The sequence below is a fragment of the Thamnophis elegans genome, chromosome 5, assembly GCF_009769535.1.
Source record: "Thamnophis elegans isolate rThaEle1 chromosome 5, rThaEle1.pri, whole genome shotgun sequence".
In the NCBI taxonomy this organism is placed as follows: Eukaryota; Metazoa; Chordata; class Lepidosauria; order Squamata; family Colubridae; genus Thamnophis; species Thamnophis elegans.
In genome coordinates this window covers 56,995,854-57,009,425 of record NC_045545.1, presented here as the reverse complement: position 1 = coordinate 57,009,425, position 13,572 = coordinate 56,995,854, and the positions used below count along the sequence as shown (strand labels likewise).

The window sequence follows — 13,572 nt, the reverse complement described above, 5'->3', positions numbered from 1 at the left end:
TTCAGAGAATGCTTATGGTGAACTGAGAATTAATTTCTTCACAACGTTACAAGAAGGCCAGAGGTATTTCACCAAATGACTTGCGCTGGCCTATTTCTTGTGCAATTTTCAGAATGCCAGCTTCATTCCTAATGCAGATTTTTTGAAAATTTTCAGCCAGTTCCAATAGATGACAACTTTTGTGGATTGGACATTAATCAGCCGCTGGGAGGCTCCATACCAGTAGAGGGAGTGACCCTGTATACATCCAGTCGTGATCGGATGACTTCTGTTACATCATATGTCTACAATGGCTACAGTGTGGTATTTGTGGGTACCAAGAGTGGCAAGTTAAAGAAGGTAAGGCAACTATTTACTGTAGATATTTCATTTCTCTATGGGCATTGATGGTTAAAAGTTTTACAAAATGTTATTTTCCATATTTTCAACCAATATTCATTTCATCTATTCATTTATTAGATTTTTATCCTGTCTGTATTTTTGCTGAACGCAAGATGGCATGCATACCAACTGCTCTTGTTTCTTATATCTCATGAAACGACTATATGTGGGTTAAGAGGCTTACTGGCTTAAAGTCACCCAGGTGGCTTCCCTGCCTAAGGAAATATATATTGCTTTAGAGCAGCCTTTTTCAACTTTTTATTCTGGAAGAACCTTTAAAATGATTTTTGGCCTCAGAAATCCCTAAATATATTGCAAAAACCTGACAAAATGTTCTGCTTATGACCTGTTGAATCCATGTATGAATATTTGTGTTTACAACAACAAAGTGGCAAGCCAGCAACTGTTGCAGCATAAAAATTCCCACTAGTAGGAGTGTTAGCATTGTAAGGCACATACATTCTTTTTTCCCCCTAGTCATATCTCATGAAACTAAATTCCAATTAAGAAAGGATGCTCTAGGAAAAAGAGAACTGAGAATGTTGTTTGATATTGTTTATTTGTTTGAAAAATGTTCTCAGAAAACTGAGAACTGAGAACATATTTTGGTCATGCAATGGGTTTCTATCCTTACCTACTTTAATTTTGAATTATCTGAGAAATGTTTGATTCTCAAATACCTCTTTTCTTGTGCAATCATATCTATCATAGTCAACCATGATTTCCTTGGCTACTTTTGCTTCCCCAAATCATAAAGATCTATGGACTTTTTTATGATCAGGAAGCAAGGGCAGCCAAGGAGAATGAAGAATGTTGGAGAGGTATGTAAATTGAAAATTGTTGGAGAGGTATATAAATATAAGAATTAAATATTCAAATTCTTGTGGGTTTGGTTTTTTTAAAAAATAAAATAAAAATACTCCTGGGTTCATATGAGTCAATATTTCTGTTTTCATTTGCTAAATAAGTCATTTTATTGTTATATTTTTAAAAGACAAATTTATTTTAATATACCTCGAGTCTTTAGTACCTCGTAGGATCCCTGCTCCGGAGCTTGTCGGGTGTGAGTCCCTACTGGTGACGCTGGACCTCAAGGGTCAAGTGGGTTTGCTGCTTATGTACCTGCCTCCCAACTGCGTTGCAGCAGCCCTCCCCTCGCTCCTCGAGTCAGTAGCCGAGCTGGCAGTTGAGTTCCCTAGGCTTATGGTTCTGGGGGACTTCAATTTGCCTTCGCTCGGTGAACACTCTGATGGAGCGCAGGAGTTCATGGCCTCCATGACAGCCATGGGCTTGACCCAGGTAATTCGAGGCCCAACCCACTCAGCGGGTCACACGCTCGACCTCGTATTCCTCTCGGAGCAGTGGAGTTATGATCTTGGTCTGAGGGGAAATGAGATCATTCCCCTGCCGTGGTCAGACCACTGCCTACTGAGGCTAGACTTCCGGAGGCCAAACCCTCACCGTAGGGAGGAGGAACCGACCAGGTGGTTCCGCGCCAGGCGACTTATGGACCCAGTAAGGTTCCAGACGGAGCTTGGGGTTATTCCAGATGCTCTCGCCCACAGTTCGGCGGAGACTCTTGCTGCTGCCTGGCACTCGGCAGCATCAGAGTCTCTGGACCGGATTGCGCCACTACGGCCCCTCCGGGTCAGCGGCCCACGGAGGCCTCCTTGGTTCACCGAGGAGCTCCGTGAGATAAAGCGCCGGAGGAGACGCCTAGAGCACCTGTGGAGGTCCGATAGGTCCAAGTCGAGCCGGGCACTGTTGACATCTTGCACCAAGGAGTATATTTGGGCTCTAAGAACAGCCAAAAGATCACACATTGCCTCCTTGGTAGCGTCCGCCGAGTCCCGCCCAGCCGCCCTGTTTAGGATAACCCGCTCCCTCCTAAATAGGAGGGAGACGGAGAACCCCTTACAGGGTAAGGCTGAGGAGTATGTACAGTTCTTGGCGGACAAAGTTGCTCGGTTTCGATCGGACCTGGACTCCACTCCTGCAGATCCAGCCGAGACACAAGGGAATGATCTGGCAGACCATCTCTGGGTTGAGTTTCAGGATGTTGCCTCCGGGGATGTGGACAAGGCTATGCGAGCTGTGAGTGCCTCCACCTGTATACTGGACCCGTGTCCCTCCTGGCTGGTTGCCAACAGCAGTGAGGTGACACGAGGCTGGATCCAGGCGGTTGTTACCACCTCTCTTCGGGAGGGGCATCTCCCCACTGCGCTGAAGGCAGCGGTGGTGAGACCCCTCCTGAAGAAACCGTCCTTGGATCCAGCAGTTCTTAACAACTACCGTCCAGTCTCCAACCTCCCCTTTGGTGGCCTTCCAGCTTCAGCGTACCTTGGAGGAAGCTAACTATCTTGACCCCTTCCAGTCTGGCTTCAGGCCCGGTTACAGCACAGAAACCGCTTTGGTCGCATTGACCGATGATCTCTGGAGAGCCAGAGATGGAGGCCATGCGTCCATCCTGGTTCTCCTTGACCTCTCAGCGGCTTTCGATACCATCGACCATGGTATCCTTCTGCGACGACTGCGGGAGGTGGGGGTGGGCGGCACTGTTTTGCAGTGGTTCTCCTCCTACCTCTCGGACAGGTCGCAGTCAGTGTTGGTGGGGGGGCAGAGATCGTCCCCGAGGCCCCTTACTTGTGGGGTGCCACAGGGCTCGGTCTTATCCCCCCTACTATTTAACATATACATGAAACCGCTGGGCGAGATCATTCGGAGGCACGGGATAAAATACCATCAGTATGCGGACGATACACAGTTGTATCTGTCCTCCCCGTGCCAACTCAATGAAGCGGTGGAAGTGATGAACCGGGGCCTTGAGGCTGTCAAAGACTGGATGAGAGCTAACAAACTGGTGCTCAACCCGGAAAAGACCGAGTGGCTGTTGTGTTTTCCTCCCAATAATTTGGCTAATGTTCCATCAATCAGGCTGGGGGGACAAAATTTATACCCCTCAGACAGGGTCCGCAACTTGGGAGTCCTCCTGGACCCACAGCTGAGTTTTGACCATCATTTGTCAGCTGTGACCAGGGGGGCATTTGCTCAGGTTCGCCTGATGCGCCAGTTGCGGCCCTACCTGAACCGGGAGGCACTCACAACAGTCACTCGAGCCCTTGTGATCTCCAGGCTGGAATACTGCAACGTGCTCTACATGGGGCTGCCCTTGAAGAGCATCCGGCGACTTCAGCTAGTCCAGAATGCGGCCGCGCGAGTGATCGTGGGCGCACCACGGTTCGCCCACATAACACCGATCCTCCGTGAGCTGCGCTGGCTACCTGTTGATCTCCGGGTGCACTTCAAGGTCCTACTTACCACTCACAAAGCGCTCCATGGTAGTGGATCTGACTATTTGAGAGACCGCCTTCTGCCAATTACCTCCCTGCGTCCCATCAGATCGCACAGGGTAGGCCTCCTCCGAATTCCATCCGCCAGTCAGTGCCGACTGGCGACTACGCGGAGGAGAGCCTTCTCAGTTGCAGCTCTGACGCTATGGAACAATCTCCCCGTGGAGATCCGCACCCTCACCACCGCCCAGGCCTTCCGCATGGCCCTTAAGATCTGGCTATCCCGTCAGGCCTGGGGATAAAAAAATTTAGTTCGTCCCCTCCCGAATGATGAATGAATGTTGTGCTCTATTTTTAATATTATGTATTGTCTTATGTTTTTTGTCTTTGTACCCCCTTCCCCGTGTTTTGTAAGCCGCCCTGAGTCCCCTCAGGGAAAAGGGCGGCCTATAAATTATAATAAACATTCCAAACATTCCAAACATACTTTTCAAACATGATCTAAGTTTGAGTCTCTTTCTGCTTTGTGGCACACAATTTTTCAGGGCTATCTCAACCAATTATTTGCACTTGTTCTTTTGAAGACATGCTGTTACAACATCACCATTACTACTGCTACAGTCATGTAGGGAGTGTCTAGGCACTTGGGGTTCAATGGGGAGTTTTACACTATAGATTCTGTGAAACTGGAAAAACATGAAGATTTTCAGTATTAAAAGCCACATATGATTTTTCAGATTTTCAATATTAAAATCACATTTGAATACTTTTAGATTATTATCTAGAAGATCTGTTATCTTTAATGCTCGTTTCTTTATGCTTGGTCACATATTTTTGTACAGTATGGATAGAGTAATACATTTCTTCTGACTTATCATCTGTAGATGTCTCTGGAAACATGCATTCTTGATTTCACTTTTTTCTTTTGAGCAGTGGAAATCCTGATATTGACAGCAACCTTCTTATAATATTTAAGAGGAATATAAGAGTTAATATGGACAATGGTAGCCTTTTAAAAATGCATAGTCTAATTCAGGCATTGCTATTTTATACTCTAATCTGGCTGTTCACCATTCTGCACTTTCTATGGACTTTATCCTATGACCAACTGACCCATTAGATAAAATTCTTCATAGCCTTTGTTGTAGAAGCAGGGTACTTGCCCAAGGGGCATTTTTCATTCCTTAGCTTTTAAACAAAGGCTTCTTTTTTTGTGAAATTTAGGAAGTGAAGAGGTAATTCATTGTGGCTTTTTCTTCACACTTATTCATGGTAAAACAATAAAGCTCTGTGGTAAATTAGATGTTCACATAAATTTAAACTTTCCATTCTGACAGCTTTAGTTTAGAAATTGGTAATTTCAATCAGTTATGGACATAACCTCATTGCCGAGTGATATCATTTCCCATTTGCCTGTTGAGAATGAATCCTGATACGCCATCAGAAGTCGTAATAATATCCTCTTAGGAGTAGAGGAAGGAATAGGACTGTAATTTTCCCAATGCAGTCTCCATGCATCTAAAAATTTGCTCTGGGGGTGTTGGATAAGGTTTTAAAAATCCAGATAATCATTGTGCAGCAGCAAAGGAACACAGGAAACTCTAAATTCTTTGCTTCCATCTAGAGGTCATATGGATTTTTACAGCCCAAATATGGTAGTGCAGGAGTTGCAGAACACATGAGGTGAAAGGAGACGTTACAGAAGGAGGTATGATCAAATGTAATGAATTCACTAGTGAATGTAATGTAATTTGTTACATTAACTAACATAATGAATCTTAGCTAAGGAATTAGGCATGTTATGGCTGAATTCACAGGGCATCCTAGGTCATCATTTATTTGGCTGTGATTTGTTTCACCATGATTTCTTAAATAAGCAATAATTGGCTCAGCTCAAGCATTATGTTAAAGCAAGAGCCCTGATTTCCTAACCACAAATTTACATTTATATGACATGTTGGAGCAAAATTGAGAAAACCTCATTATGGCTGTATGGTATTAATTCTGCCAACAGGTTTGCTTTCCAGTTATAACTGTAATTCACACGATGACACAAGAAAGTTTTAGCTTAGGAAAGTAGGTCTGCTCATTTTTCACCACCTTCCCAATAAAGTCAAGTGATACTTGACTAAACCTCATGAGTTGGTGGATGAGATGAATTCCACATTGCATAATTAAACTTTGAGTGTGCTTTAAAAAAAATAGGGTAGTACAACCACTTGCAGTTATTCACAAGCAAGACCCATGTGTTCCTTGGAACATAATCCCACACATTTGTTAATATATATTTGCACAGAAATTTTATTAATGTGTTCAATGAGTCTACATTTTTATAGACCCATTTTCTGAAAATAGTTGCACTGATTATGCAGGCAACTGAGCTGTTGACCTTCATCTTAATTTCAAGACTACAGATGGTTTGTCATTCCATAATTGTTGGATTACCAGTAACATCCTTAATATTGACCACAACTGCTGGTAGTATTGTACAGTTCTTTACCTCTTTGTCTCAGTACTCTGTTTGAAACAAAATTTCTCAAAGGTATACCAATTAAATAGTGTGTGACATCAGTGTATATGTGGGTGTGCTTAGACTACTGCAGTTTTAGCTGGAAAGTCTTTACTTTAAAATGCACTTAAAGAGAGTAGCTTGTATGTGAATTTTGGTAATTTAATGTTCCAAGGGAAATTGTGTTCTATTAATTATGTAGGATTACTAAAGGACTGCTCATTTTGGGATGGTTTAATCCCGGATGGCATTTTTATAGTGGAAACTTTTTAAACAGATGCATTTTTTATGCCAAGTCTAGGAATTAGGCTGCTGTTGCTGTCATTACAGAGTCACATAGGTTCATCACATTTGGGTTAAAAATTTCAAAACTCCCCAACTTCCTCTTGCCAATTGAAATCCACCCATCTTAAAATTGCTGAGATTGAGAAACAGTGTCATAGAGTAATATATAAAAAGACGAAATGTGTATCAGTGTTAATGCCTGTTACATTCAAGAAGTCAGAAAATATTTGTTGAAAATTAGAACAAATTCTAAAATTCTAAAAAAATATAAATAAAATTATAAATCCTAAAAAAATCTTATACAATATATATATTGTACACACACATACATACACACATACATACCTACACACACACACACACACACACACACACACACACACACACTGCTTAAAATCATGTTTTTCAAAGCAGGAATTAAGCAACTTATTCTCAGGGCAGGGGATTTGGCTCTCACTAACCCAGTGACCCTGATTGAAATTGCTGATTTTCTCATTACTACATTTTAGTTGTGGGAAGAAACTCTGAGTTTTAAGGGGAAATTGCCAGATATAGTACAAACGTGCCATTCAAGTAAGGATGAATTTATTTTAAAATGAAGATATTGAGTTGAGCCAATGATTTCTCCTTATAAAAGAATTGCAGTACTTTAGAGCTTTAAGAACTTGCCAGTCTAAAAACATTATGGTGTAAACAGTGCCATGTAAAATATAAACACAGTTTAAAGAACTATTACTTGATGACCAGTCTGAACCAATAAGAGTTCAGAACTGGCAATCTTGATTGCCAGAATAATCCATTAGTTATGGTCTTCTGCTGAATGAAGTTTTTTTTTCTTCTTCCTCTTTTTGCCCTATGGGGATTTTCTTGCTGGAAAGGATTTGGGAAGCTTATTCTGACCATATCATTTTCTAAACATATCTCTGTGTCTTCGGAGGATTCGTCACTGAGAACATTGCACTCCTATGGCAGTATGCTATTTCCTCTTAATCGATTAGTCAGTTTCTGTGAAATCCTCATTACTAATCTATTTATTTTTCTCTATTAGCTTCTATGTTGCAAAACATCGAACTGTGGTTGAAGAAACAGCAGACCTTCCCTAGTGTAGGCTATATCATATCCTGATAAATGGTGTATCTAATTTGCCTAAATTTAACTGCAAAACATTCCATCTTAAAGCTAAACAGAACATGATGATATTCCTGCTCTAGTTGTAGTAAAGCAATATATAAATGTCCTGGTAACAATAGCCTCAATATTGGAAGAAAATTAATATTTATAACAATTCATTATCTATAACAACAGTTCTTTATGTAGACTTGGTGTGTCTTGGCTGGTTGCACTTGAGGAAGAGAGGAATGAAGATGAAAGTTTAATTTTGAAACCTACAAATTAATAAATTTACTAGAGCCAGAAATGCCTTTATTCAACTTCCATTTTTTCATTCTCAAGGAAAGTAGACCTAGCTCTTGTTGGTGTTTCTATTGAAACTTTTGTGAGTTGCCACATCTCATAAATATAGATTTACAGAGGAAAAGGGTCCATCTCCATTTCTTATCATCCCACATTTTCCCATGTTTTCTTTGTTATATTTTTCCTCCTTTAACAAAAGAAACTTAGAATCCTGGACCTATGGTGAATATAATAGATCACTTTTACGATAATTCATTTTTGTCTGTCCCCCACCTTCTAATATTTTATAGAAAGGATTATGGTTAAGGTTTTCCCTATAAAATCATCTAGGATGGTTTTATTTGGGATAAGGTAAAGCTTACATGGCTTTGGTGACCACAGTTGTCCAGTAGGAAAGCACTGCTTAAGATGAAAGAATAAACAAAGGATACAGAAAACTCAATGCTTGTTTATGAAACTAGCATATGGTCATTGTGATTCAAGCCTGGTTTTTTGAGAGTTGTGGAAAAACTTTAAGTCTGCCACCAATTGCAAGTGGGCGTGCAACTGCATGTATATGAGAGAGTTGTGGGGTGATATTCAGTGCTGTGTTCTCTGTGGCTATGAAACTCCTCCCCACCTTTTCTCCAGCAATGTGCCAGTCACAGCTATAACTGACTTCTGGAAAAAAGGCATTCTGTCTGCTCTAAAAAAGCCAGAGCTTAATGCTGCTTCCCCCATAATGAGATTGGCGAGTTTCCCAGATTCCTGCTAGTGAGCTTGCTGTTTGTTTTGTTATTTTATGAGCCCCAGCGGGTCGAGTGAGATGGGCTTTTGGAACCTGGGCAAGGCCAGTGTTGGCAGTTTATTTACAGTTTACAACCCACCTATTGGAGACCTTTATTTTTGTGACAAGTTTAGGGACTGTTGGATCCTCCAGGGATTAGGCCAAACTTTATCCATGTCAAATCACAGAATACTTGGCTCTCCCTAAGCAAGAAATAAACTGGGCCGGATAGATCTAAATTCTGGCAAGGGACTAGAAGTTTTGTTCAACTGTTTGAAACTGGGTATTACGATGCTATCTGTGTAATTCAGCATAATATTTTCTCATAATCCTTTCCCATTATTTCTGTAGTCTCTCTACTACCACTAATTGTAGTTGTCTTGGCATGCTTCCATATGCACATTTTTACAGAAGGCAATTTCAATCATGTTTTACACATGGTTTAAATATGCAAAGGTAGCCAACTCATAATTTCAGAAATGATGATAGGCACTTATTTAAGTCCCAGAGGAATTTCAGCGAGATTAAACCACTTTAACGTCCTTAGAAAACGAGTTTTTTTTTTAAAAAAAAGCCCTTAGCAAGCTAAGAGATTTGCACCAGCATTTAAACTGGCAGAATATTAGTAGATATCTGAAAAAAAACTCTGCTATGGATTTTTTTTTCATACTCTGGGAGAGAAAATCTTGCTGATGTCAAATTAGAGAAAACTCTCTAATGTAGAAATGCTAAGCAATTGTTAGCAATTGTAAGGGCAAAATATTCTAGATGCCATGATAAATTATATGGTTATTGATGGCTGATGTTTCTTATTTTTTATGTATTTTTCCCACATCCTACGCTGATATCTATTCTATTAATTTCAGAAAGCGATCCTATGATTCTAACATCAGAAGTGATCTTTAGATACTTTCTAAAGATCCACTGTGAATGCACAGAATTTCCCTATATTTTTTCCACTTGCTTGTTCCATCAAATATATCAATGTTTTTATGTTTCTGAAGCCCTAGTAGCAGAGTCTTTTTAGAACAGAAGTCAATGTACTAATTAATGCACAGAGTAGTTGTTGTGCCTTTTCCATGGAACTTTCTAGAATAGTTAGAAAAAATGGTAGATCAAGAGATCTATTTATTTTCCGTCTCTGCCAATTAGTTTCACATTCAAAGGGAAGAGAGAAGATTGTGTATGTTCCTATTTGCTTCCATATACCAGTGACGTGCGGTGAGGTTTATGGCTGGTGAGGCAGTGACACAGTGGTGGGTTTCAAATTTTTTTAGACTTGTGGACTTCAACTCCCAGAATTCCACAGCCAGGCATGCTCAGTTCCGATTTAAAGTAACAGCATTTGTTTTTCTCCTTTGCAAAATAAGTTTCCTTCTTTCTTTTTCTTTTTCTTCTCCCTTCCTCGCCTTCTCCCTCTCTCCCTCCCTCTCCCCCTCTCAAATACACACACATACACAGACACACACAGAGAGAAGTTGGATTGGACTATCTCTCCTACCCCCTTCCCTCTCTCACTCAAACAAACTCTATCTCAAACAAGCACGCGCACACACACACACACACACACACACACACACACAGTTGGATTGGAGGGAGTCAGGGAGACCACAGGAGGAGGCAGGAAGCCAGTCAAAGAGCCATACTGGAGCACACACACTTTGCCCCAGCCCTGGAAGAATCCAGCCCAGCTTCACTGTTTACAGGTTTGAAAAGACAACGTGGCTCTGCCTGCAATCAAACTACACTTTGGGAGGGAGAGCACTTCCCTCCAGCCTTTGCCCAAAGCCCCGCACCAGGAGGATGAAGTTTGAATTCCTCCCCCTCCCTCCGACCCACACACGTACCTTTTCCAGCTGTTTCAGAGGGGATTTCAACTCCGCTCTTGCCTGTCATCATGAAAAGAAAAAAAATGTAAAAGGTAAAAGGTGAGAGCTGAGGTCAGGCTGAGTTAGTTGCTGCCTCACCATGGATGGCTCTGCTTAATTGTTTAAAAAAGCCTCTAAAAAGCTCCCTCTACTATGAGGCAGGAGAACTGCATGCGTCATCTAGTCTGACTTTTTAGGCATTTTATGATCACTCAAGCAGAGTTAAGCAAGGGTTAAAAGCCTAAAAATTCCTGACGTAGGTGAGGCACACCGTTCTCCTGCCTCCTCCTGTAGAGGGCACTTTTTTAGAGGCTTTTTTAAACAGTTAAGCACTAAGCAGAGTCATCCATGGTGACTCTGGCAGCAACGAGCTCAGCCTGACCTCAGATCTTGCCTTTTTCCTTTTACATTTTTTTTTCTTTTCATGATGACAGGTTGAAGCTCTGTCTCCCCTGACTGCACGCCACTGCCATATACAGTATATGGTTCATGGGTAGTATGGCCCTTGGCTAAGATTGCCAGAAGTCCAGCAAAAGGAGGAGATATCTTTCTTTTCATCTGTATCTCCTCTCTGGGGTTAACCTAAATCTAAACATCACATAATGTCTGACTTTTTGTGTGTTTTTGTGCTTTCTGTGACAGTTTTCCCAACATTAGTCTATCAAAATTTTGTATATTCTCTGACCTTATAAATGGTCTGTGTCTCATCTGTCACTAGACTCATTAACCTAGATTTATGTTATTTAATTAATTGGCTTCAATCCAGTCTTTTCAAATCTATGATCCCTGCACTCCATGGAACACATCCTAACTTTCTGTGGTAAAATTTTTGAAAACATTTATTTTTGACTACGTTATCTCTAGTATATATCCTTGAAATTAAAGATTTGTTGGGAAAGTATTGTGATTGAAAAAATCAATCTTTTGAATGCTGGGAAAGTAATTTCATATACACACATATACACAGTCCTAAGTACATTTATTTGCATATTTTGCTGTATTTTTTGTTGTGGATGGCAAGAAAATAAACAATGTATCCTTCTTTTCATCAATTTTTCCTCATATCTAATTAAGCATGTCCTTCTTTGTCTGCTTAGTATTTGTTTCCCACCCTGACCCATTATTCAGCAATGCCTTCAAGTCTAAAAGACAATATAGCTTCCATTTACTTATCTTGTAAATGAACAGTCATGCAGGGAAAGAAAAATCCTTTTCATTCCATTGTTGTCTTGGCAGCCTACACAATTCATTTGAAAATCAGTTTTGAAAATTTTTAAATTTTTCATTCTTACGAAATTTTGTCATTTACAAGAACATTTTTTGATGGAATTCTTGTGAATATAATGATTTTGCTGCTATGGATACCTGTATTACACAAAAGACTGAACCAACTCCAGGTTATTTCCTAGAGGCACCATGTATCTTTGAAAAATACACAGCTATTAGTTTGCCATTACTTCCTCCTAGAATTTTTTTTAGATTTTCCAATCTAGCCTATAGGTGATATTTCCCTGTATACTCTCAGTCAAATACTAATCACTACTCCAACCCTCCTCTTGGTCATGCACAAAGCTATACAAAATGCTACTGCTTAAAGTCCTGAGAATTCTATGAAATGAATAAAATACTACATACAAACATATGCACACAGCTTTCTTTGCAAGCCTAAAAAGCCCCTTCAACCTTATAGTAAAGATTTATTGTCAGTTTCACCTGCTAGTGACAGTATTTTCCAAACCGCAGGAAAATTAGGTTTGTTGCTACATAACCCCCAGAGCCATAAAGCATTCTGCAAGGAAACAGAAAGAAAAGGCTTTTCAGGAGGGTAGGGGGATAACCATTAATATTCAGAGATTATTTCAACAATATGATATTATTTAAGACAGATAAGGAGTTCTTGGGAAGAAGTGCAGTCCTTCTCAAAAGATGCTAACAAATTGTAAACAATAATATGACAGAGGAGGAAAATTGTTAAATATGTTGAAAGAAAGCCTAAATAAGATTGTATTCAATTTTTGTCTTGGTCTTTTCAAGAATAAAGAACAAACTCATGTCAAATCTGAACTCCAGTGAATTCAATGAATACGTACCCATGGCAAGTTGCTTATCTAGCCATCTCTTCCCCCCTCCCTCCCCTCTCTAACTTTTCATGGGTAACTAAATGAATATAGTAAATATATCAAATTTGCTGTGTATGCTTTAGAGATAAAATGTGTCTCTATATGGAAAACAATGTTTTGATTTTGCTTTGGTGAAAGCACCAAATGTCTGAGCTGAGTTTATCACTCTACTAAAGGTCAACTATAAAAGCTGGGGGAGTTGCATTTTTTTATTTTCCCAAGTGTGAGTCATGGGAACAAATATTTAAAGCACTGGTGTCATTGTGAGCCTAACTAATTTAAGCCTGCTGTCTCTGGTTTTAAAATATGTTCTTAGTTCTACTGCTTTCTAATGATATCTTCTTGTTAGATATACCATTATCCAAAGTGCATTGTGATTGTTTTATTAGAATAAAGAATTGTATGCTTAGAACACAACATATAAATAGTTTGGTGGGAAACACATTGTTCTAGTCATGGTTAAAATTAATGAAGGGAAACCTGCATTTAAAACTGATATACTAGTTGATACTCATTTGAGAAAAACAATAAATGCAGTTGCACAACTAGACATGGGGTAATACCAATTTTTCTTTGCCAATACATTAGAAAAAATTACATGAAGAAAATATTATGACTAGTACTAGTTTTGTCTGATTGTATTTCACTTAACTTTCTATCAGGTTAAATGCAGATTTCACACTTTTTCCTTCTAGTCATCATCTCACCAAGTCCCACATGCTTTGCATTCCTTATGTTGGGGTCATGCCCCCTGTTGTGTTAAAGCAGGAGAAATGGAATGACTAGGGTAGATTGGGTAGCTCATGGGTGAATAATCAATCTTGTCTTTCATACCAAGAAGTAGTGTGTCTTCTTAAAGCTAATAAATCAGCGAAGTACTCTTCATCCAGCTCCTCAGTGGAGGACAGTGTTTGTGCAATTGAGAATAAATGAAGGCCAG

The 13,572-nt window shown here is 40.1% G+C and overlaps 1 protein-coding gene across 3 annotated transcripts in view; it reads left to right on the top strand.

Annotated features, from left to right (window-relative positions):
* Positions 1-13,572, top strand: part of PLXNA2 (plexin A2) — a 443,424-nt gene that overhangs the window by 46,100 nt on the left and 383,752 nt on the right. For all 3 annotated transcript variants that reach the window (XM_032217579.1, XM_032217580.1, XM_032217581.1), the window contains one exon: positions 157-339. In XM_032217579.1, coding sequence (XP_032073470.1) covers positions 157-339 — 183 coding nt within the window. The remainder of the gene's footprint in view (positions 1-156; positions 340-13,572) is intronic.